Below are 26,118 nucleotides of genomic sequence, written 5' to 3' on the forward strand. Positions count from 1 at the left end.
TATAAATATAACGAAACTACAGTATATATAGTCAGAGTTGTCAACATCGATAACCAATCAAACATGCAATTTGAGTTTTATAATATTCTAAAAATGTAATGTTACGCAACAAAACCATGAAACATTTTATAAAACAATCCTTGATTCTGATTGGTTGTCTTGTGTTCTAAGCTGTTCTAAAATTTCCAAAAACATACAGCTGACCGCATTACATAAGTATCACTGTGCCACTGTCTGTGTTGCTTGGTAACTGCTTTGTTGTTTCTGTTTATGAGGAACGACATTCTCTGTGAAAAGGATTTTTCTACTTTTCTGATTTCCTTAATTTAAACAAGTTAAAATGTTCATTTATCTTTGAGATTAAATTTGTGGTTACCATTGTTCAAAAGAGTGTTGCCTAAATTTGAAATTCTGTTACAGGAAAGTGATCATTCAAAAATGAAAAATCAGTCTTTATTTACTCACTTTTAGATTGTTCCAAACTTGTATAAATGTCTTTGTTCTGCTGAACACAAAGGAAGATATTTGGAAGAAAGTCAGTAAGCAAACAGACCTCAGTAAAGTAAAGATAACTTTGTTATGTCCAACCGTTGTAAATTACGGTCCAGTGTATAGTATTTTTTTTGTCTTCATACATGTATGTATATGCAGATCATTTCTACATTTTAAATTTCTAGAAAGAAGAAACTGTATTTGGACATTGCTGGTAAAACATATTTATTTACTAAATTAACCATTTGCCAAACAACTGTTTTACTAATGTTAAATGCAGATTTGACCAAAAATAAAATTAAAAAATGGCAATTTCATTACCTGCGATAATAGTTCTTCAGTCTATTGAATTGTTCTGTTAATTAAACCCATCATACACACACCGTCATATTTTATGCCTTATATTCTATAAACTTAAATGTTATGTTTTTAGGAATGTCAAGTAGAACCATAGACTGTAAAAAGATGAAAAGATGAACGGCGTAACGCCGCTTCCTTCCATTTTTATAAAAACTGTGAATAGTGATGTATAAAGTACCTAAGAGCAATTCTTGAGTAAAAGCACAAATATCTTGCCAGAAAATTACTTAGGTAGAAGTGAAGGGTAACTTTTTAGAATATGACTTGAAAAAGTCTTAAAGTAACAGATAATATTGTACTTAAGTATCAAAAGTACTTTTAACCTACTTAAGTATTTAAAGTAAAGTTAAAGCAAATATTCTCAATAAAAAAATGTTTTGGCTTAAAGATAAAAAATGGTGCTTACATAGACATTTACAACTTTGAAAAAGCTAGCTCAGTAGTTTTATCTGGAACAAAACGTTGCGAAATTGCAAAACTATCAAAATACAAGCTCAGAAACCACATCTTTCATTCATAACTTATAACTTTATGAAAGGATAGTTCCGTCCCACCCCCAATATTATCCCTCTAAGAGAACAACTTGAACTTCTTTTATTCCGAGCATTTCCCTCATAGTCATTTGATAATTCATTGAATCTGAAAAATTTGCTGTTTATCTTTAAAAAATACTTAAGTATTTTTACTTCGTTACATTACAACACTGCTAAAAAGCCGATGATGGGTGCTGACATGTTACGCAAAACTGTCAGTTTCGAGCCTGGGCATGCGCAGAAAGAATCATCAGATGAGCAGGAGTCTGTGCAGTACTGAGCAAGAAGTGGAGCGCAGTATCAAGGTCCCCGCCCATATTCCCTTTTTATAACATCTTTTAACTAACTAAAACCAAATTTATTTAAAAAACAAACACTTGGACTAAAATAAAATAAAAAATCTTTGGGACAAAAGATTTGAAGTTTTCTTGGATTTTATAGTGTGGCTCCTGTCCCGTTTGTTTACATAAAGAGAGGGCAGGGTTTATGACCTATACTGCAGTCAGCCACCAGGGGACAATCAAACAGCTTGCAGCTTTACTTTTTCAGGACGTGTGAGGCACATATTAGTCGAATAGGAGTTGTTAGCCGTTATGCGCTCTCCAACTGGAAGTATTACAGACCCTTCCATCTCCCTATTATAAGAGTGTCTCTGGCTCCGAGCCAGCATTTTGGGCATCTTGGGCATGCCTTAAAAAAAATGCATCTCCCTGATGCGAGGATTGATCGATCTGAGAGTTCAGATGTCCCACTTTAGGTGCCGTTCCAGACATTTATTTCTGGGTCCCAGTTGTCTGGAACACAGCATAAGCGCTCCCTCCCATTAGCGGGATATCATCATCACTATTAATTATGGGTTGTCATTTGGTGTGAAAATGGATGGCAAAAGATGGGTAGAGAAAAAAATGACAACATTCACAACATTCCTAAACTAAGACTTATACATATTGGGAATAACTCTATATTTGGTCAATTATCATATTTCACAAGGGACTCATACTGTACAAGACCACTGGGGAAGGGAATAAAATTAAAAGTCACAGTGCAATATGACTACCAGCAGATGGCGACAAACCCCTGTTTAAGGAACACCACAAATCTTTTTGGGAAAAACTGCACCATTTAAAGTAACCAGCAGAGAACAGCAGAGACTAACAAAGAATCATTTAAATCTAGACAGTCATTTAGATCCACTGTCCCACACTTGAACTCTCACTTTACTCTGGTCAGATTAGTAAATCAAATCAAATTAAACTGCTGCCAGCCAATCACTGTGCTGTATTTACTGTGAATTGTTTTATTGTGCAAGCTGCTACTTAGTATTTTTTAACACACACTGGCTGTGTTAAAATGGCTTTCTCACTTTATTAAAAGGGTCAAGCACAAGGTTTACTTAATACTGCATGGGCTCCAAATGTAGACATATGTATTTTCTTTAAGCCATCTATGTTTAAAACGTTTAGACATTTATGAAAACAGTACATGTATATGATCTCTTTGCCACTGGTTTAAGATCTTAAATATTGACCGCATCTGTCCTTTTTTAAATATGTTCTTATTGGTTAGCGAAAGGAAGGGGGAATGTACCCTTGTGCCATTTCACCTGTAGGCCTACCTGTCTACCATCAAACATAAAAGGAGAAACTGACACTGCTCTTTCATAAAATGAAAGTTACTGGTGACGGAGGTCCAAAGTTAATAACATTCTGCCAAATATCTTTTTTATGTTACACAAAAAGTCTGGAAAAACACAAGGGTGATTTGAGGATAGCAGAAATCTCATTTGTGTAAAGATTTCTCTCTTTAAGTTATAGAAGCACAAGTAGCACATTGCCTTGACCTGACATGCTACAGTTCAGCCAATCAAGCTGAAAATGATCCTCATTGGACAATTGAAAAGAGGACAGAATTTACATGATTCTAATTAAAAAACTGTATGTTCAAAACTAATTAAAAATCACATTACAGTCACTGAGATATAACCCTTGAAATGTGACACATTCCTTGATTTCCTTTTCATAAAATCGTATTAGCCAAAGCACAATGACCTCATTAGACCTCATCAGGTTAATGTACTTTCCCAAAGGTGACACTGAAATATAGGATACAATCGTAAAATAAAGTTGATTATCTTTTAGCCATATCTGTCAAAAAATTTATTTTGTATATACATTTAGAAATTTCGACATTTATAGTGCAAATAGTCAAATTTGGAATTTCAGAGTTGGAAGTAATTTGGTGTATCGTGTGCAGGTGCACGCGACGTTACACCAAATTATTCTATTAAATATGTACATAAAAATTGTTCAGCATTTAAACTACTTTAATGCACTTGATATGTTGAATGCAAATCAAATGTCTTTTAATACTGTTCCTAGAATGCCTTTGAAGTGCTTTATCGGGTTAATAATGATAAGTGCTTACCTTAGCAAAACAGCACTATACTCCTTCCACACAGTTCTTTATCCATCGTCCTTTTTGAAAACGTATGAATCGTAAGCAATATAAGGCACACGTAAATACATCCATGATGGCATATACATCCGTCAGAAGACAGTGCATGCTGAAGTATAATCCATTAACGAAAAATAATTTTATCCCAAACAGTCCACTTTTGTCTTTCACGTTTCCCTTCAGAAACGATCAATCTGGCGCTTGTTTAGAGTCCACTGAATGCAACCTTTAAATGCACTTTACAAGACAACATCAAAAGAGTTACATTGATAAAAGAAACACAAAAGTCACACGCGAAAGCTGTTTAACTCAGCAGTCATAAAAGTCAATAATCCAAAAACTCGCCAAGCTTTCCAACATTGACAAAACTAGATGTAGATGTTAAAAGAAAGAAAAAATCAGTTTGTTCTCCTGATAGCATAGATATATCCGCTGCGTCCAGTCAGCGAAGTTCAAGCCTGTGAAAGTTCTTAAACTCAACAAGTGCGCCCTTCATTCCACAGACATTCACACGAGCGCTCCCAACGCACCGTTGCAACATGGGATATGTAGTCTGCACTACGTTTTTGTACAATGTATGTATTTAACCGGGAATATTTAACATGATAGGTTGTTTTAAGGGCTGTAACTTAAATGTAGGAAATTCAGATGCTGATAAGGTGCCTGTTTTACTCTAGCAATTGCATGAAAACAATTAAATGAAATTGGTCCAAAGTAAGATTTCAATGACATCATGTTTTTATTATAACTATTGTGTAAACAAGTATTGACAACGTTAGTGTTTGATTGTTTACATTAGCAAAAATACATTTAGGGCTGTAGCATAGCCCTGTTAGTATAGGCCTACACATTTATAATACTGATACAATCAGGCTATTGTCTGTTTGAAATCCCATGAATACAGCATATGAAGGTAAGTGCAAATGGTCAAGAGAAATGACTTATTGAATAATACACGGTCACCCACGCACATACTTCTGGGTTGGTGAGCTTGTCCAAGTTGCATTACTGCGTGACCGGGAGGCAGGATGAAACACAAAGACATTGTATGCGAGACTCCACACTCTCTCACTATTTAACCCTAACACATTCCTTCACACATGCCATAACCACAACCACCCAGATTCACCACTTCAGTGGCAGAGACCACATGACTCCAGGGATTCAGCTAACTTTGCCAGGTTTTGCCAAAAATAAAACAAAAAGGCTTCTTTCTTCATTATCTAGGTCAGTGATGGCAGCCAGAAGGCAACTGCAAAACTCATAAATATTTGTGTGTGATGAATATTGAATAGAGAAATAAACAAATTCTCTGTCATTGATTTTATTTTGTAATTACCTGGAAACACATTATATTTTAAAACCAAAGAACACTTTTCCAAACTCTTCACACAGATGTCTTTTTCACAGGGTTGTTTGTCTTGGAGTTTTTATTTATTTTACAGATAAATTCTTGTGCTACATTCACGTAAATAAAGATTGCAAAAGTAGTTTACGAAAATTTCATGCCTTTTCACATTATGTTAAGTAAAAAAGACAGTGAAACCAAGTAACACTCCAAACAAAAACAAATGTGTTTAGTGTAGGCCTTATTACTCATTTTTATCAGGCTGTAAAAGCTGTTAGAACTACACATTTAATGTTTAGATATGCCAGAAATATATAGAAAAGCCAATGATATATAGTTTTACCAATACTTATTTTACAACTTGCAACCTCCAGCTAAACTTAACATATATAAAGAAACCATCATTCAGAGTTCTCCTGAATTACCATTCTGAAAAGAAGAGAATGAAGTGATAGATGAAGAGATTTTAAGCGGAAGCGCCCTTCTACTCAAAGCCTTTGATGAAATCTTTTAAGTAGGGATTTTAGTGTAATGAAATATTGATTTCAGCATTTTCTTTTATAAGACCCTAATCAAAAAGTGTAGTCTCATTAGGAGCTGGAATTGAAACCACTGCAGCTCACTGAAAAGACTTTGAAAGGTCTTGTTACAGCATTATAATGCGTGTCTCATAAAACATGTGATCCCAACAAGCTAAAATAATTTTTTTATACCTTCATATCACTCCAAACCTGTTTTTTCTTGACCAAACAACATTGGCCCCTATTTATATCCATTAGAACCACAGAGGAAATAAATATGAGAGTGCAAAAGTAAATTATCTGATTATTTTTATTTTTTGGGTGAACTATATCGTTATGAAACAATGACTAAAATATATTTATTTATCATTATTGCCAACTTGCTTTGTACATGTATGATTGCCTTAACAACAAAATACACTGGACGCATCCAGTGTGGACAAATTTAATATAATGGGTTCTAATGAGTTTCTGTTCTGTTTTGTCGTGTCGCATCGCATTGCTTCGATTGCATCCGGGTTACTCATTGTGTTACAGTCATCACATGTTACTGGGTTACTTCAACATATCCAGTGTGGAAAAAATAAAATAATTATATGGGGTTCTAATGAGTTTCTGTTGTGTTTTGTCATGTCACATCGCATCATGCCGTTTGCATCCGGGTTACACACGGTGTTACAATCATCACCTGTTATTGTGTTACTTCAACATATCAGACAAACTAAATATATTTTTCCAAACAACACATTTGTTTTTTTGCAGAATGTAACAGTATACTAATAAAAACCTAATACTGCACAGCTGCAATACACTGCCTATTCTTTTAAAACAAAACAGGCATACTGTGCGGATAAACATTTAAACAAAACAAAAGGCTCTTTAAACATTTCTTTCTCACCTTTTTACTGTATATGCTGAAGATCTTTCGCCACTATAAAGAACCCATTCCGTTCATGTATAAAAAAAATAAATATTAAAATGTAAACCTATGCACTGCATAAAATGTAAAAGGGGTAAAAACAGTAATAGTTGGTATGTCTTGTCAAAATTAACTTTACTGCCCACTCACAATATATTTTTTTTACCAATTTTTATATGAAACTTCATCGTTTATCTGGTAATAGTTTCCTGCAGTCAAAGAAATAAATTACAATCCACTACAATCTTTTCCAACCTCAAACATTAAATTCCACTCTTTGAATGACATTCCAGTTTTTTAACTTTTGGCAAAAAATGTGATTAACATGACTGTTCATTTTCAAACTCTCGTTCTGTGCACAAAAAATAATTGTTTATAGAGGACTAATCACACATTAGGAAAATGCTGTAGATATGAAACGAAAGATTAATTGCAGTGCTTCAAGGCCCAAATAGTATTTTAACTGCCCATATCAATTTTATTAAATGCAGCAGAACTTTATATATAAAATATTATTTTTAGAATTGTTTAGTGCATTTTGCAGATTAACATGATAATCCCACATACATTTGCTGTCTAAAATTATTAAAACACTTTTTAAACGGGCAAGATGACTAAACTGTATAGCTAATACCTCTTTATACTATGTTTTAATGCCTTTTAAAAGGAGAAATAATAACTGGACTGGCTGGGTTAGTGTCACTAAATCTTTAAAGGAGCTTGGTAGGAAACATAAACATACAATCAACCAGAGACTGAGTTTTTATATTGCAAATTTTATTACAGCAATTACAAAGAATATTTTACACTCTTACAGAAAATGAAACTTTATTTGATTTAATAACTTGTGATTCAAATGCAAGTACTGTATGAAACAGATGGAGAGAAGGATTTACCAGGTGATGAAATTCAGTTATTACAACAAGAGACTGGCTTAACAATAATGGCTCTATTGAATCAAAATGAATGATTGACGCTGTAAATTAATTAATTAATCAAACCTGGAATTTTTTTATTTTCCAGTTAAGTGCACAACAATTTCAAGAACATATGGTCCCATATTACTGATGATAAGCCGTTGAGCTGAGTTAACGTCACACATAGGCTATTGGTCTACTCATGTAAACAAACGTGATACTACATAAAAACCATCCTACACCGTTTCATTCAAGTATTATTTTTTCAAGTAATGTCATTTTGCAATCAAATTTTTGCCCCGTCTTCAAATCCTTAAATCAGATTTAAAACAAATAAAAATAACACAAATGTACATACAGTACAATTCCTATAAAAATACTCCTGCAATTAAACCTTACACTATGAAAAAAGGCCTCTTAGGTCAAGTGAAGTCACCTGACATTCTTGATGTTGTACAATATTTCAACCAATAGAAGGCTCAACCAAGTCCCACATCCAGTGACATCATCACGATGAAGCCAATAATGGATGTCCAGGAGGCCAATTTACCATTCCCACTATAAGAAAACACACACAAATTAAGTCCACATATACTGTACATGAGTCTGCAAACATTCTATAAAAAAACAATGATGTGATTACTTGACTTGCGCTTCAGGAATGATGTCATCGACCACTACATACACCATTGCTCCTGCGGCAAAGGCGAGAGCGTAGGGTAGCAACGGCTCCGCCAGCACCACGGCAACAGCCCCTAACAACCCAGCTATAGGCTCCACCATGCCACTCAGCTGTCCATACCTATGAGCAGTGACCACAAAGGCACAAAACATTTTGTAACACTAGCCCATTTAGTGTCTTGCTGTAACTCCAGTCTGATAAAAAAAATTGGTGGAACAAGATAAGATATAAAATTTAGGAAAATATATGCAACAAGCATTCTAATTTATCAACAATTTCTTGTCCAATGGTAGTTGCAATGGTAACACTTTGCCGTTGAAATGTTAGCTGTACATGGTTAGATTTCAATCAACATAAAGATAGGTATGTAAACTAACCTGCAATTTTTGGTTAAGAACATAAAATGCAATATAGAGGCAAAAATAACAGATAGCAACTTTTAGTATTTTTGTTATTGCTCCATTTCAGTATTGACTAAAATGAAAATGTTTTCCCTGTACTTCCCCACCACATGCGTTACCTTATCTGTAAAAGATACAAGCAACATTGTTTTGAACTGTGTCTTCGCCGAACTTCATAAGTGTCATAACGTGACAAAAGACAATTATTCTGCCTAACTTTTGGAAGAGCATTCACATCAGGTCACACACCAAGTAGAATGCTTTAATATGCCATTTTAGATAAGCAGTTCATTAGGTTTTGGAATAGGACTTGCATGTGTCTGGACTCACCAGAAGGATCGCCATGTGGACACCCCAGAACCTCTCAAAGGAAGACTCACTGCAAGGCCTTCTGGGAAATTTTGAATGCCAATGCCTATAGCCAAGTTTCTGAAGGAAAAACGACACAAGACACAAAATTGATTTAACATTGCATTGTGACAGTTTGTACTGCTTGTTAAGTGGTTTTGACACCCAATAACCTCCAAAGCTCTCGGCTTGCCGAACATCGCAAATGATCTCAGCAAGAGTGTTAACAGTCAAGTATGGCAGAGTTGAGCAATGACTGTTCACTAGACTCTTCTTTCGATGACTCTTCTTTTGAATCAGAAGTGTTACATATGGGTGTGTTGGCAAAACACTATGCCATACCACAAAACTGCGAGGATAAATGGGTTACGGATGGGCCATGAACTTGACTTAAAAACACGCCGAACAAAAAGTATGTTATGTTTGGATTATTGTTTATGAAATTCTGTCAAAACAAGGCACGTCAAGCACAAACATTTGAGATGTTCTCCAAGAGGATGACTGTACAATTGTGCTCTGCATAAAGCGTAAAAATGGGTGTGTCAACAAGCACTTCTCAACTAAATGAGTAAAAGCAACATTTCATTAACAGTAAGCGCAAGAGGATGATTTAGATGCGTGCTCAAGAGTTGTGCGAAGGTAGGTGGGGGGTTCCCTCCTGAGGCTGTCTGAGGGTGGTCTCAAAAGCAGGCTGGGAGGGCCAGAACTGATAAGCAGCTCTTATATGTTTGGCCTACACTCCTCTGCATCGCCCCAGAACTTCCCGGAACCTCCCGGAGCATGAGCTCGACAAAGCAAGAAAAGCTGCTCTGTTTTGGGAATACTATTTTGACTCCCCCTTTTTACCACCCCCAACACTCTTTCATTGCCTTCTTCAATCTCTCCTGCTGTATGACGCGATCGCTGGCATGTGCTCAAGGTACTGCCCCCAGAGAAGTCTGATTAATGACAGCTAGTCACGGAAAGGCTTACAGCACCAGTATTCTGCTGGAGAGTTTGAGGGAGACTGAATGTGAGAACAAAGCCGAAGAGAACACATTGTTTTTTTTATATTTTATTATAGCAAATACACTTTGCATTGATAAAACTTTAAGTCATGTCAAGTCAAATTTATTTATATAGCGCTTTTTACAATTTTCATAGTTACAAAGCAGCTGTTGATAAAACATGTTGACATTTAAAGCACACATTTAAGATAAGGGAGAGAGAAATACAATTCAAATATTAAACAGACTATAAATTCCTATTTGTGATATTAATTAAGTAAAACTTTAAAATAAATAAATACATTTAAATGTACAGAGTGTTAAGCAATCCTGTTTAAAGTGATATGTTCACCCAAAAATGAAAATTATGTCATCATTTACTCACCCTCTTGTCATTTCAAACCTGTATGACTTTCTTTTTTCTGCGGAACACGAAGAAAATATTTTGAAAAATGTTGGTAATCGAACATCGGTGGTACGCATGTGGACACAAAACCAATTCAACTGAATGGGTGCAGGTTAACAACATTCTTCAAAATATCATATGTTGTTGTTCTGCAAAGAAAAAAGATGGCCATACATGTTTGAAATAACATGAGGGTGAATAAAGGATGATACAATTATCATTTTGGCTGAACTATCACTTTAAAATAAACTTAATAACCTAAAAAGAAAGCGGATATTAGTTTGGATTTCAAGTGTGAACTTCAGATAGCAGAGAAAAATAAATTTTGGATAAACATTTAAGATTTTCTAAATTTCTACCAATAGTCTTAATAGAAAATAGATACTACTGTATTTTGGATTCAAATGTCAACTTAAGTTAGCAAAAAAATGTATTGAATGATGTTGCTTCCAAAAATTCCACAAAACATGATCAATCCAAAGTTTTAGGTCAAATAAATGCATTTGTGACCAACAATAGACTTTTTGCTAGGGCATGACTAGAACTCCATTGAGCGTGTGATGGGTAAGTGTAATCACGTCATGACTTACTGATGATTGGAGAAATGCAGTGTGTTAAATTGCCCTTGGTATCCATTACAGGAGCTGTCTGTCAGATTGGTTAGCTGTGTGTTGTTATCTGTTTGCACCAATCGTTGGAGTTACGGGCTAAAAAGTGTCAGATTGACTTCGAAAATGGGGAATCACAAAGTAATTTTTTTTGAGGGAGGCACCATTGGCCTTCCTGGATCACTTTGGGCCTAGTTTAGATAAGACATCACAAAAAACGAACTCGAAATAAAAAAAGGCTACCGTCAGTGCTCAATGAGTATTTTTACTGTCTAGAGGAAAGCAGCACCCAGATTTTGATGATAACCCTTGTATGCACGTATAAATTTGGACCAATTTTGAAGTAAGAACAGCGATGGCACCTATTCACTTCTTTTCTATGAACACAAAATCAATGCAAGTGAATAGGTGCCAGTTAAGAACATATTCCTTAGCGTTCTGTAGAAGAAATTAAATCATACAGGTTTGACATGACAAGAGGGTGAGTAAATGATGAAGGAATGTTCATTTTTGGCTGAACTATCACTTTAAAGCTGATTATCAGTGAAAAGTGTCTGGAATGGATGATTTCTTTCACAGCTTTGTTAATATTGTCATTACCAAATATCAAAAGGAGGGTAATTTGCCATTGCAGGCAAAAAGTAAAGTAAAGTAAAATATGAACATTTAATGCGAGAGAGAAAAATGGAGAGTTTTCTTTAGAAGGGTGAACCGAACTCGCTCACCCAACCTCAAAGTCCACAAGCTATGTTCACACAGAGTGGGGAGCGAACTGGAAACAACAGCCCTTCTCACCATTACAGAAACATGTTTTCCCATTCCCAGGAATTCTTCTCTGGCATATTTCACTCCTTTGAGGCAGGTCTATTTCTGTGTGCGGAGAGACTCTATTCACCCACCTCTGAGGACAGGCTTAAGTAACCGCAAGTTCTCTGCATTCACACAAGCACTCTTGGAAGTAAAATAGGGTGGGGATCTCAAACTGTAGAACTGTAGATTCCAACATGCACTTCATAGTGAGATACTTCCCTATCTTAGCTTAGCTTCATTACACGTTAGAGACGATAGAATATTCTAACAGCAGTTAAAGACAGTGTGTGTGTGTGTTAGTGTGTTATACTAGTCTCTGCTAAAAAAAAAAAAGAAAAACATTCCAACGTTATTGCAAAAGCAAGAAGCTTCCATTGAGAGGAGAAGACAGTGGGTCCAGTGTCTGACAACAGAGCTCCTCTTTGGGCACAAAAGGGCTTTTGGTGCCCCCCCTCCCTTCAGCCATGGGGGTCTGCCCTGAATGGGCATCTGTGTTTTGGGAAGAGCTGGAGAAAGTCGTCTAAGCTGTTTGCACCAATCACAAATAAGTTTCTAGTGACCTTTGACCTCTGTACCAACTTTTACCCCATGCATATGAAGCCACAGAGATGACGCATTTTTGTATGCAAACCCCTAAAGCGAGTTGGCATTTTAGAACTTCCGGTTCCATCACCCCAAACTCTATGGATATTTTGAATGGGTTTTATTCTATTTCATAAAACACACCAGTTATAACCCGCTCAAGATTTTTGAAGCTTTATTGTATCTTAAAACGGCGGGCACAAACATGGGCGCAAATCTCTTAAACGTGGATGGGGATTAATTCACGGAGTAATTATTAAACAGGATTCACGTTTTTAATAAATTTGATTTATCGAGTGACTGTAGTTTAGTCTGTTTATAACTTCATCTTAGCTTTTTACTTCTGGTGATTGTATTACGGCTTCAAAAGTAACAAATGTTGTGTTCATTTCTAAAGATTATCTTGATAGATAAAATGTGTAAACATCATAAACCTTTGTTAATCACAGATCTTATTTTTTGTGATCTTCTGAAAGTCTATGGGAAAAATTAATAAGCTTTCAGTCAAGGGAACAACTGTCGCGCTAACTTCCGGGTTAGCCTACAAAAATATGTATAATGTCTGCGGCTCCCTATTTACAAGAAGAGAAGTTGATGTGGGTAAAGTATACCTAGAAAAAGAAAACAATTCTGTTACAGTGATGGGTACACAATCTGTGAATGGATTCTGTGAGTGACCCTTAAAGATGAGCGAGGATGCAGGCTTCTGTGAACTGAGAGCTGATAATGCAATATATAGACTAGGATGTGCTTGGAGCACGTTGGAAGCCCTAGAAACCAACAAAAAATACAAACGTGTCAAAGAGAAGTCCTTGGCTGTTAAGCATCATGGAAGCCAAAATTGGCATGACTCATCGCGTTTAAAGGCGTCATATGGCGTTAATACGTGTTTTTCTGTGTCTTTGGTGTGTTATAAGTTGTCCATGCATGTATTAAGACACGTCAAATTTCTTAAATTTATGTGTCGGAACAAAGGATGCATTCTATCTAAATGCGAAAGCTCACCCAGACCTGCCTGAAAAACCTTGTGTAACCCACCCCCCCACAAATGTCATCAGTTTGTGGTAACATTTGACTAAGACTACCCAAATATTAGGTTAATATTAGATCTCTCTCAAATAAAGCACTTTTTGTTAACGATATGATAACCGATCATAAAATAGACATGCTCTGTTTGACAGAATCATGGCTAAAGCCAGATGATTATATTACTCTAAAAGAACCCGTTCTCCAAGATTATTACTATAAACACGAGCCTCGTCTAAAAGGTAGAGGGGAGGTGTCGCTGCACTTCACAATAATTATTTTATAACCTCTCAGAAGTCTAATTTTAAATACAATTCTTTTGAAGTCATGGTACTTCACGTATCAACAGCTAATACTAAGGACAAAACATTTTTAAAACTAATTCTAGCTATCGTATATAGGCCTCCAGGGCACCACACAGATTTTATTAAACTAATTCTTATCAGAACTAGTACTGGCTGCAGATAGAGTCCTTGGCATGGTGACTTTAACATCCATGTAGATAATGATACAGATGCCATGGGAATGGCTTTCAAAGACACTCTTAACTCCATGGGCGTTAGTCAACATGTGTCAGGACCCACTCACCTTCGTAATCATACTTTAGATTTAATACTATCTTATGGTACAAATGTGGACAATGTTAAAATCGTTCAGCAGAGTGAAGACATTTCGGATCATTATCTGATATTATGTTCGCTTCACTGGTCTACGGCTGCAAATCAAACTCCTTGTTACAAATATGGTAGAACGATTACTTCAACTACCAAAGATGCGTTTCTCAACAATCTGCCTGAATTGTCTCAAATATCTAGCATGAGTAAAAACGATGACGATCTTGACATTACTATTGAAAATTTTAACTCTATCTTCTCGGAAACATTAGACACAGTTGCTCCTCTGCGTTTAAAAAGATTAAAAATGGCAGCCCAGCACCGTGGTATAATGAACACACTCAGGCTGTAAAGAAAGCGTCCCGTAAAATGGAGCGGAACATTAAGAAAACTAATTTAGAGGTATTTCGTATAGCATGGAAGGATAGTACTCGAAAATACAGGAATGCCATAAAAACGTCTAGATCCGCCTACTTTTCATCACTAATGGAAGAAAACCATCACAACCCTAGGTTTTTATTTAACACCGTGGCTAAATTAACAAAAGCGACTTCAGATTCTGATTATCAGCATAACAGTGATGAATTTATGAACTACTTCACTAGTAAAATCCAAGACATTAGAGAAAAAACTATAACAATGCAACCAGAAGTGAAACCCGCTGAACAAACTAACAACAGCACCTCTAAGGAGAAATTGCAATTATTTTCTACAGCAGATCACGATGAACTCTCTAAAATCATTAGATCATCCAAATCAACAACATGCGTGCTAGACCCTATACCTACAAAACTACTGAAAGAAATGCTCCCGGAAATTATAGATCCTCTTCTTAGTATTATTAACTCATCTCTGACATTAGGACATGTGCCTAAAGCATTTAAGGTGGCTGCTATAAGGCCCCTTGTCAAAAAACCCAAACTCGACCCAAGAGAACTAGGGAATTACAGGCCTATTTTGAATTTACCTTTTATATCTAAAGTTCTTGAAAAAGTAGTTTCAACTCAGTTATGCTCCTTCCTCCAAAGGAATGACATTAATGAAGAATTCCAGTCTGGATTTCGAGCATGTCACTGTACAGAGACTGCTTTGATCAGAGTTACAAATGATCTGCTTTTAGCGTCTGACCGTGGCTGTATTTCGTTATTGGTGCTGCTAGACCTCAGTGCTGCATTTGACACCATTGACCACAGCATACTCCTACACAGACTCGAAAAGTACGTCGGCATTAATGGAATAACATTGAAATGGTTTAAGTCTTATTTATCTGACCGTTTTCAATTTGTAGCAATAAAAAATGATGAGTCCCGCAAATCGCAAGTCCAGTACGGTGTACCACAGGGCTCAGTGTTAGGGCCTCTGCTCTTCGCATTATATATGCTACCTCTAGGAGATATAATAAAGCAACACAGAATAAGCTTTCACTGTTATGCTGATGATACTAAACTTTATATTTCCTCGAAGCCTCATGAAACCCAGCAGTTCAATCAAAAAAAGGAATGCATAGTTGATTTAAAAAACTGGATGAGTAACAATTTTTTACTACTGAACTCAGACAAAACAGAAGTGTTACTTACTGGACCAAAAACCGCCATACGTAACAACCAAGAATACTGGTTAACTACTGACGGATGCTCCATAAAATCCTCGTCATCAGCTAAGAATCTTGGCGTTGTATTCGATAGTAATCTGTCATTTGAGAGCCATGTCGCCAACACCTGTAAAATTGCATTTTTTCATTTTAAGAATATATCTAAACTACGTCATATGCTGTCACTGTCAGATGCAGAGACATTGATTCATGCATTCATGACATCAAGACATGGAGCATTTGTTCATTTCATTTCTCCGAGGATTCCGAGGATTCTCCGACTCTGTCTTGTGAACAAGGCAGAGATCGACACTGGATTTGTGGAATGAGATAAATGAGATAAAGGTGCTATGGCATCAATATTGGATCCAATAGGAATGGTGCAGCAATCTTATGTAAGTAAAACATTTTTGTAATATGCATCACTATTGCTTTGTTAGAGATCGCTTGATGTGCCCTGAGCACTATTCGCACAAGATTAGTATTACTCTAGTCATTTGTAATACTTGCAGAGGTTGTTTATGATCTTAAGCTCGTGGGAATCGGTATCTCTGTGATTTGGCAGGCTCATATATATTTTTTCAAGGTTTTATCCACCGTTTGTGAATAATGGAGGCTGTTTGGAAGTGTTTTGGAATTATTTCGGGTGATGGGTGATATCCATAAATTACCAGGAGTCTCTCGTTTGTTTGTTTATCATGGAAACTCTCGTAACATTTGAGACCTGCATACACGGTGATCTTTTGTCTGGTTCGCGGGTCTCAGGTACGGTCATATATCATTAAACACCTTACAACTACAGGCTATACAAACTTTAATCTAAAGCCTTGCCATCACATCCGGGAAAAAAGTCAGTAAATTTGATTACAATTATCCCGTGCGAATGCGTCACATATACTACTGATGTGGGGGTGATTTTTAAATCACAGGAGGTCTCCAGATAACACTAATGTGGTGCGAAAACTGTGAATTGTGCTAAAGTGTAACCTAACGTTAAGTCTCTAACCAAATTCATAGAAACCTCCAAGTACACAAACTGCTATCCAATCAAAGGGGTGGGCGTTTACTTATATAACTGATTTTGATGTTTTTGAATGTAAAAATCACGCGAACGTCATAACTAGACCTCATACAACAGTATAATACAACAGTATAAAACAATAAACAAGGCCAGTTCATCACACCTTTAAATCGTGTATACACATTGCATTAAATCTAAACATAAAAAAAATATATTTGTTTTAGATTGTCAAAATGGAACAAAACTCCAGAAATAAATATTTGACAAATTTTATGGTGCTGTACTTGTTGGAGCCTAGCAGTTAAAATCCATTAAAATAATGTTTCATTAAAAGAATAGGGCTTGATATTTCACATAGGGTCGACAAAAATGGCCAGATTAAAAAGTCTACACCTCCAAAAAACATCAAGTGCCCATAGCTGGTGTTTTCAGAAGAGCGCTTGTCGTTCTAGCCGCTTAAAAATATTGGTGGACACATTGTATAGTGACTCATTGTTCTGTACAATAGAGGACAAAAAATCTTGTTGCCTTGCCGACTTAATCACAACACAAAACAAAATACAAAACTTTATTAGATGTTTTTTTGTCTTACAAAGTTCAGGACATTAATGCAAATTTTTATTGGCAAGTGTAAGATGGTGACCCCAGTGTTTGTGCTGGCTTGTCAATTCACATTAGTTTGATTCTAAGAAGGCAAAACCCAGAGCATAACTTTACCCATAGTTGCGTAAATTTGTATATTAAGACCAAAATAGGCCTACATTTAAGGGAAGGCAGTTTTTTAGTGGCCATCTTGGAAATGCCCCAAAGCAGCTATCTTCTAGGCAACAGTGAAGCAAAACAGAGCTTCTCGATTTGATCTATTTGAAATCTATTTGAAGGTAAAATAAAAGCTTCAAAACACTTTTCACACTATGCTACAAACCAGTATAGTCATTTATATTTGGCGCTTTCTGAGTATGCTAGTAGTTCATGGCATGGGTTTAATCTCCAAGGAATTTAAGTACTGATATCATGAATACTGTAGTTTGAAGCTTTTCTAAAGCACTTACATTCTGTGCTTGAAGTGGGGAAAAAAAGGTAAAAAAATTATTACCACATTTGAAATTTCTATTACGAAAAAACTGTATTTGGACATGGCACAACATATTTATTTACTACATAAGGCAGTGGTTCTCAAACTTTTCAGATCAAGAACCACCTTTAATAAAATTAGTTGTTCCAAGTACCACCTAATGATCGCCATAGAAAACACATCAATAAACACTACATCATTTGTAGTAGAGCTGAGAATCTCAATTTGCCTTATGATTAGATACAAAATAACTTGTCTTCTAATGTATTACTAATAAGTCTGAGCGATGTGTTTTTTTCTTTTAAAATCATCGCGATATTCAATAATATCGGATGTGTTGGAATTCATGCAACGTTGCGCAGACAATAAATCTGCGGATATGGACAGGGAGGGAATTGGTCCGGACCCGCCAAGTGCCAAACAAGCATGCAGGCACACGTGCACACAGAAGGGCCATGCGCACCAACCAGTTTTGCAGTGACTTCTTTCATCAGGTAAAGCGCATAGTTAATCCATAGAAAAATGTTACAGGTGTCCTTTAATTTCATCCTACCCATCAGATTATCATACCAGGCATTTTATTTTATGTGTTTAATTTTAAAATGGTAGGACTATCTGACAGGATATTTTGCATTGTAAAATCACCCCACCTGTTAATTTTGTCGATGTGGTTTAGATTATATTAAATTTTGCCCTGCGGTAGGAAAATCTGACAGGTTAGGACAAATCAAACATCGCTACAGCCCCACGAATGTGAGATTTTGCTTTGGCGACACAGCTCGTCTTTCTCCTGGTCACTGTTACTGACTGCCTTGGCATATGTACATGAACATTCACGCTAAAGCCTACATAGCATGATAATGTTATAACGCGTATTTTCCATTATATTCCATTATCTTCTGGTATCTGTCTGTTTTAGCCTAATCGACAAAATTTGCGAGACTACTAATAATACAAAGACTTATTTATTTACAAGCTGTTTCAAACTAAAGAACATGTTTTTTTTCCTTTTTCAAGTATAGTCATAAGTAAATGTGGACACAAAACACTTTTCTCCCGTGCACTGTAAACAGGGCTACTACAACAAACAAATTTCAGCATTCAAGCTGAAAATATTTAGGTTAAAACAAAAATCAGTTAATGAGCTGAGAGCATGAACCATAAATGTTCTAGAAGCATCTTTTACCACAATTCACAATGGCAAATGTATAATAATGATTTATGATTTGAGCTCTCTGTCACATTTAGTCACAGAAAGTCTGTGACTAAAAATAAACCGAAGTACATGAAGTTCCTTCTGATTTTATTTTTTAAACAAAGATGGCAATAGCCAGGCGATAGTAACTGATTGCAGCTTGATAAGAAATTGATAAAACAAGATATCATTGGATAAAAATCTGGAAACTGTCGTCAGCGTAGGACGAGAATAATTTTGTTTTAGGGGAAAGCCAAATCTGTAAATTTAACTTTTTGCAGTTCATTGGGAAACAATGTGTTCTAAAATCTAGCTAAACTCTAAAATTGCTTAACTAATAACTCTAGAAATTGTTAATCTAAAGATTTAGATTTTACCGACCCCACATTCAGAACTGCTTCCATATATTGTGAAAATCCGTATGAGATCAGTATGTGGAAGCCTGTATCTCGAAACCTCAGTAGAGAGCCAGCAATTTCAAAAAGTTAACAGACAAAATATACCACAAAATAAAAACTTTGAGACAGTAGGTCATACAGTAGATGCCAAGAATTGTGATTCCAATGAAAAAGATGATAAAAATTAACAAATGAATTAGACATATGGAATTTGAGATAACTTAACAACTTCAGAAACAAATAAAACTAAGAAAAAAATGAAAGAAAATGAACTAAATGACTTTATTCTATCCTTTTACAAAGGAAAAAACAGGGCGGGGTGGGGGCGCCATGAGAGGAAATAGAGGGATATACAGAAAGAGGGAGAGAAATGGATGAGAGAAAGAGAGCTGAGAGAACAGGGGCCCTATGTTTTTGAGATTCAAAGCACAATGTGCTCTTTGAGGGGTGCAGAGAATAACATTTAGATAGAGAGCCATCAGTCCAGCTCTCCTGCATTCTCACTGCTCCCTCTCTATGTGTGCTCTGCCCTTATTTTCAACTTTGGTTCTCATTACATCACATTTCCCTGAGATATACTGACTACTGGCGAAATACATATTTCGAAGGATAAACGCTCCGCACATCCTCTGTCAGTTTGACACTTCTCAAATGAGCATCACATAAGGTGGGTGTGGACAGATACAAGAAATGCAAAAAAGTTGCTGTGATTGGTCAACAGAGCCGCCATATTGGGAATGGCAAAACTGCTCTATAAACACACACAAGTAAATAGCTTTTTTTTTGTAAAAGGCACAACATCCTTAAGATTTCACAAATGAGCCTTGATTTACATTTACAATTCCTTCAATAGTAATGAACGGTTTTCGTGTCTAACTACAAAGATTATAAGTGGAGACAAAGTGTTTCTAATCTCCAAATACTGTACCTGTAAATCACAAACCAATGAAACCACTTGAGAAATGTTAGCTTCCTATTCTCTTGAATGTGTTATAGTCTTCCCAATATGGTGATGCCATTGACCCATAATTCATGATGCTCATCAAAGTGACTGCTGAATAAAAATCCTGCCTTACAGCTGAAGGAGCCACAGCTTTTTTGACAAGGGACCTGTTTTTGCTTCAATTAAATGAAATGAGAAACATGAATCAAAACAATATGGCCTTATATCTGAATCATAGAACACAAGAGGATTAACAGAAGCTGAATCAACTTGTCAGCTCGTCAGCAGTATATAGTATATACAACTCATCCACAATTCATTAAACAGATGAGCTGTGGTAGATCAAAGTGACACAATATATTATAAAGAGAGACCTTAAAGTCACCATGCAATCAAACAGGAAATTCTAAGTGATTTACACAGTGTCGTTGTGATTATTATAATTGATTTATACATGCCATTATACATTTTTTATTAATTTACACTTGTAATCTTTCATTAAAAAAAGTTCCTCTCCCCCTCTCAACAACAACTCTTCACCACATGATGTCAGCCAAAAAAATGAGGTAGGACTATACTGACTGTCCAATGGACAGGTATTTTTAGCCCTCCTCTGCAGGACAACTTACAACAAACCAATAAAAAAGGGAAGGGCAAAATACAGCCTCACGGTACTTTTTTTTCAGACAAGGAAATTGTGAATAATAAAAAGAAAAAAAGGAGTATTTGGGAAGATAACATAGTTAATTTTCTGAAAAATTTAAATTCTGTCACCATTTATGCACGCTTGAGTTGTTTCAAACCTGTATGAATTACTCTGTTCTATTGAACACAAAAGAAAATATTTTGAAGACTGTAATAGAGTACCCATCATTCTCACATATGACAACAATGCTTAGGTAAATCAACGTTTCCTTCACTTAACTTGGGGTGAAAATTGGTTTTAAAGGTGCGGTGTGTAAATTTTTGGAGGTTCAATTGACAGAAATACAATATAGTATACCTAAGTATGTCTTAAAAGGTGTATAAAGACCTTACATATGAAGGATATTTTTATTACCTTAGAATGAGCTATTTCTATCTATATACACCGCAGGTCCACTTGCATGGAATTCACCATGTAATTTCCACAGTAGCCATAAACGGACAATCTGCTCTACAGAGCGTGTTTCATAAATATGTTATCTCCTTCGCCAAAGAAGCAAAAACTTGACACTATGCTAGCCCTGTGTCAGCCACCTTAGTGCTTCGAAAGTGAGAGAGGAGTGGTGGAGTGACCTTTAAATGTAGTGGCACATAAATAAAGTAACCCGAAAGGTATTAAATTTATTGGAAAAGTCACTTGGCTTTAATGTGTTAATCTAATACAAATGTAATGTTACTAAAGCTTGTAACTTAAAGCTATCTTGAGTGTGTAGAAAGCATTACCCCAACAATGAGGTTAGATCTGAAGGTTTAATACAGTATCTAAAAAATAAACCATATATATGAGAAAACAAATTATTTTATTCTCAGACGGCGAAAGAGGAATTTACAACTCATGTCAATGCAACAAGAAATAAAAATCTTGACGTTCTTTGCTCCTGGCTGACAAGCGGTTTATGATATTTTGCAAAGGCCCATTGTATGGCAGAATTCCTCTTGGCATGTGTGTTTAGTTAAGCATACTCGCTGAGCTTGTAAACAATCATTGCAGTCAGACGCAGCTTATTGAAACTTAACTCCAAACACTAAACACTGACGGATCAGTTTCAATAACACATCAGCATGCTTCATCAAATGCTGATTACAACAACTCAGGTTGACTAAGTTATAGCTACATAGGTGAGAAAAGATGGTCATGAATTTATGCTATAAAAATGTGTGTTTGTGTGGGCTTTATTGATGCATTAGGCCTCATGAACTACAAAATGAGCCTACACCTTTCAGCCTTTTTGAGATTAGCAAATTTATTCTGAAATGACTTTTAAAATATCTTTTTAACCTAACAGCCATGTTAGTTGTAGCCTGATTACGTCAGACTTTGTAATTCCGCTAAATTTCATTCCGCTTTTGTAGTTAGTCGGATACAGCAAACCCTCTCCCCGTTTATCTCCGGCTTCGTACCAGCTTACCAACCAGCGAACAGATGGAGGGCTGAGAGCCGTGTCGTAGACGCTAAGTGCCAAATTTAAGATCGTAATTAGGAAAATCTAAAACGACAGCGGACATGGAGACACGGGATGCTATTCGCTCTGTTGTAGAGAATAATCCCGGCATTTGCCAACTGAAGCCCGAACAAGAGGAATGTGTGTGTTTAACACTTTGAATGGAGGTGATGTTGTGGGCTTGTTGGCCTACTCCCGACAGGTTTTGGGAAAAGTTGAATTTATCAACTGTTACCGAACTGCACCCTTTTGACAGGTCAGTGGCTCCTTTCTTTTCCAGTCCTTGAATATTGCCATGTCATGCTGTAATCTTGCAATTAAGTTGCAGCATTTCCGACGGACTCGAAATTAATGTAGAGCTGTGTTTAACAGAAGTAATCCTAACTTTGACATTTGGCTGCAAATATTTTCTTGTTTGTCACTACTGTCAAATATTAATTTAAATGCACTAATTGTACCTGTCAAGGTTGTTTTCCGTTTTGGTTTGTGTTGGCCTTCTGTGTCTAATGTCGCTATTAGTTAATTAGTCCCTCACTTGTTTCAGTTTCCCTTGATTGCGTTTCCCCATGAATTTAAGCCCTGTGTGTTTTTCAGTTCCTTGTCTGCTATTGTTTTAAGTTACTGTGTGTTGTGTTCCTGAGTCCATGTTTATTCTTTGATTTTTTTAAGCAAAAGTACCTTATTTTTGGATACCCTGTGGAGTACGCTCTCTTCTGCCAGCACACACATGACAGAATAGCAGACCCTAAAAAGGTATGGATTACTTGTGGCTCAACGTGGAGGACTTCCTGGAGCTCAGCCATCAGGTGAGATGGGACGATCGCTCCCTGAATGCGTGCTTTGTGATTGGGTTGGATGATGACTCCCATCGGTGTCTGGCGCCAGAGTTTCAACCGGTCCCGTCCGGCCTTTCAGAGGCCTTCAAGCCGGTCCCGTCCCGCCTTCCAGAGGCCTTCCAGCCGGTCCCGCCCGTTCTGTCCAGAGCCCGCTGCCCAGCCGCCAGAACCCGCTGCCCAGCTGGCATAGCCCTCTGCCCAGCCAGTCCCATCCGGCCTCCCTGTATGCACCTGGACTCAGCCCAAATATTTTTTGGGGGGGCGCCATACGGGTGGGATGGCCCAATTGGCCAGACCGGTCGTCTGGCTCTTGGTAAGGCCGGCGCCCTCCAGGCCTCCCGAGACGGACATATCGTCCCGGAGGCCTCCAATCCCACCATGTCCTGTGTTCCCTGCACCAGCCTCCAGGACGCCCACCCCCCCTCAACACTTGGTACTGTTTAGGCGCGAGGATGTAATGTAATGACGGGTAATGTCATGGTTGTTTTCTGTTTTGGTTTGTGTTTGCCTTCTGTGTCTAATGTCGTTTTTAGTTAATTTGTCCCCCACCTTTTTCAGTTTCCCTTGATTGCGTTTCCCCATGTATTTTAGCCCTGTGTGTTTTTCAGTTCCTTGTCTGCTATTGTTTTAAGTTACTGTGTGTTGTGTTCCTGAGTCCATGTTTATTCTTTGGATCTTTAATAAAAAAGCACATTATTTTTGGATACCCTGTGGAGTACACTCTCTTCTGCCAGTACACAAGTGACAGTCTCGTGGATGCGTAGATTTACTTCACATTATCTGCAAAAGTTGTTCACAACCATCTTAACTCCGTTATTTTGCTCAAGGATTTTGTTTTCGCCGCATAACGTTACCTGTGTTTACAGTGGAAGTTCAAGGCGGCTGAGCCGGTGCATAACATACGTCATAACCAAACGTTATGTGATTTGCTTACGGGAACACCAATGATTTTAAACTTCAGTGCCCGCCCACAAGAAAGAAAACGCTTGTCAATTAAGCCCATCCAACCAAAGCAGAGTTTGGTCAGTTGTAGACAAGATGTAAAATGTTTCATGCAAGATAAAAAGAGTACTAAGGTAGTTGATGTAACCATGTTTTCAAGAACTTTATCATTATCATTTATGTGCAATAATATTACAATACACATAATGTGCAATGTACACATGTGGAAAAAGATTCCAAAGAGACCATTACAACATTTTAATTTAACCAAAAAATCAAACCTCAGTAGTGACAAAGTCATCCAACAGCAATGTGAGAGACTGACAGCAAGATAAGATGCATGAAAACTGTGATGAAAATCAAGATAATCACATATATATATATATATATATATATATATATATATATATATAAATATATATTTAATTGTACCTATATGTACAAATATTTCTATTGTACTGCTTAAAAGTGAATATGAACTTGTTCCCTTTCTGTCGGTCTCTCGACGTTGTGTCGAGAACGACAGATGGGGTTCGCCCTTGAGAACCAATCAACTCTGACTACTATAGAAAAGGCCAATGAAATTTGGCGAATGCAATTTGCATGCCGGGCTCCGCCCCCGGAAATCCGGTATAAAAGGAGGCCGGCGTGCAGCATTCACTTACCTTTTGTTCTTCAGAGCCATCGCTCATGAGTACAACTCAGGATTCAATCCTCTACAACTACACGCTGGTGCTACGACGTGTTACAGCGGATCGTCCCTTCCTGCAGCGACCTTCCCCTGGGCGTCTCGGCGGTTCCGGAGGTGTTAGAGATTTTTTCTAAAAGTCCTTTTCAGGACTGACTGAGCATTCTCCAGCGCGGCATGTCCCGCTGTTCTCTTGGGTGCGGCACCCTCATCGAGGAGGGGGATGGACACGATCGCTGCATTAGGTGTCTGGGCGTCCAGCACACTGAAGCAGCGTTCGTTGACACATCTGCCTGCACTGCGGGCAGATTGTCATTCAGAAGTTGCGGTCACGGGTGGCTGTCTTCCTACGGGAACCAGCCACCATTTCGTCTGCTACCCGGGCTGTGACATCTGTGGCTACGGCCCCGATGACCACCCACGTTAGCAGCGTTAGTGATACGGGGAACTCTGCGAACGTAAACCCGCCAGCCAAGTGCTCACGGGCCGATCGCACCCCGATTCGCTCTTCTGAACGTTCCCCAACCGGCGGTGGCATACCGTCCGGATCCTCACGCACACACTCGGAAACGATGTGTGACGTAGATGAGATGTCGCTCGCAGCATCGGAGGGAGACTGGCATCCGACTCTGCCGAATCCAAACTCCACCCCCAGCGGTCGAGTTCAGGAGGAAGCAGAAGTGATGTCATCCGTGCTAACCCGGGGATGCGTGGTTCCCGAGGTCGGTGCGCGGTGCAAACCGCGCCCACCCCGGGTGCCATGTTTTTCCCGGAGGTGCATGAGGAGCTGTGTAAAACTTGGAACGCTCCACTCACGGACCGTTCCAGTGAAACCAGCTCCGGCTCCCTTACTTCCCTCGATGGTGAGGCAGCCAAGGACTGCGTCGAGATCCCCCGGGTGGAACGTCCGCCTGCGGTGCACCTGTGCCGCGGACGGCTACCACCTGGGGGGGGATCGACCACTCCTACCGTCCAAAACACGTAAGACTTCGGCATCACTGGTGTCGAAAGCTTGCGATGTTGCGGGCCAGGCTGCCTCCTCTCTCTATGCCTTGGCCATCCTGCAGGTCCGCCAGGCCAGGGCGTTGAGAGGGCTCCACGAGGGTAAGGCCGACCCGGGTATAATGCAGGATCTCCGTGCCACCGCTGACAGCGCTCTACGGGCGACTAAGGCGGCGGCACGGGCCCTGGGTCGGACGATGTCCACGGTAGTGGTCCAGGAGAGACACCCCCGGCTATACCTTGTGCAGAAGAGTGACAGCAAGGAAGTCCGCT

General features: G+C 37.9%; 1 protein-coding gene and 1 long non-coding RNA gene across 6 annotated transcripts in view; both read right to left on the reverse strand.

Moving 5' to 3' along the window:
- LOC130438607 (uncharacterized) overlaps positions 1 to 4,316 on the reverse strand; it is an 82,650-nt gene extending 78,334 nt beyond the window's left edge. For all 4 annotated transcript variants that reach the window (XR_008909354.1, XR_008909357.1, XR_008909355.1 and 1 more), the window contains exon 1: positions 3,810 to 4,316. This is a non-coding gene — a long non-coding RNA (uncharacterized LOC130438607). The remainder of the gene's footprint in view (positions 1 to 3,809) is intronic.
- Positions 4,317 to 7,383: 3,067 nt separating this feature from the next.
- Positions 7,384 to 26,118, reverse strand: part of LOC130438674 (zinc transporter ZIP11-like) — a 173,520-nt gene continuing 154,785 nt past the window's right edge. For both annotated transcript variants that reach the window (XM_056770729.1, XM_056770728.1), the window contains exons 8-10: positions 8,958 to 9,056; positions 8,188 to 8,346; positions 7,384 to 8,102 (exon numbers count right to left, since the gene is read on the reverse strand). In XM_056770729.1, the coding sequence (XP_056626707.1) occupies positions 8,024 to 8,102; positions 8,188 to 8,346; positions 8,958 to 9,056 (337 nt within the window). In that variant the 3' untranslated portion in view covers positions 7,384 to 8,023. The remainder of the gene's footprint in view (positions 8,103 to 8,187; positions 8,347 to 8,957; positions 9,057 to 26,118) is intronic.

The sequence above is a fragment of the Triplophysa dalaica genome, chromosome 17 (genome assembly GCF_015846415.1).
Source record: "Triplophysa dalaica isolate WHDGS20190420 chromosome 17, ASM1584641v1, whole genome shotgun sequence".
NCBI classification, from domain to species: Eukaryota; Metazoa; Chordata; class Actinopteri; order Cypriniformes; family Nemacheilidae; genus Triplophysa; species Triplophysa dalaica.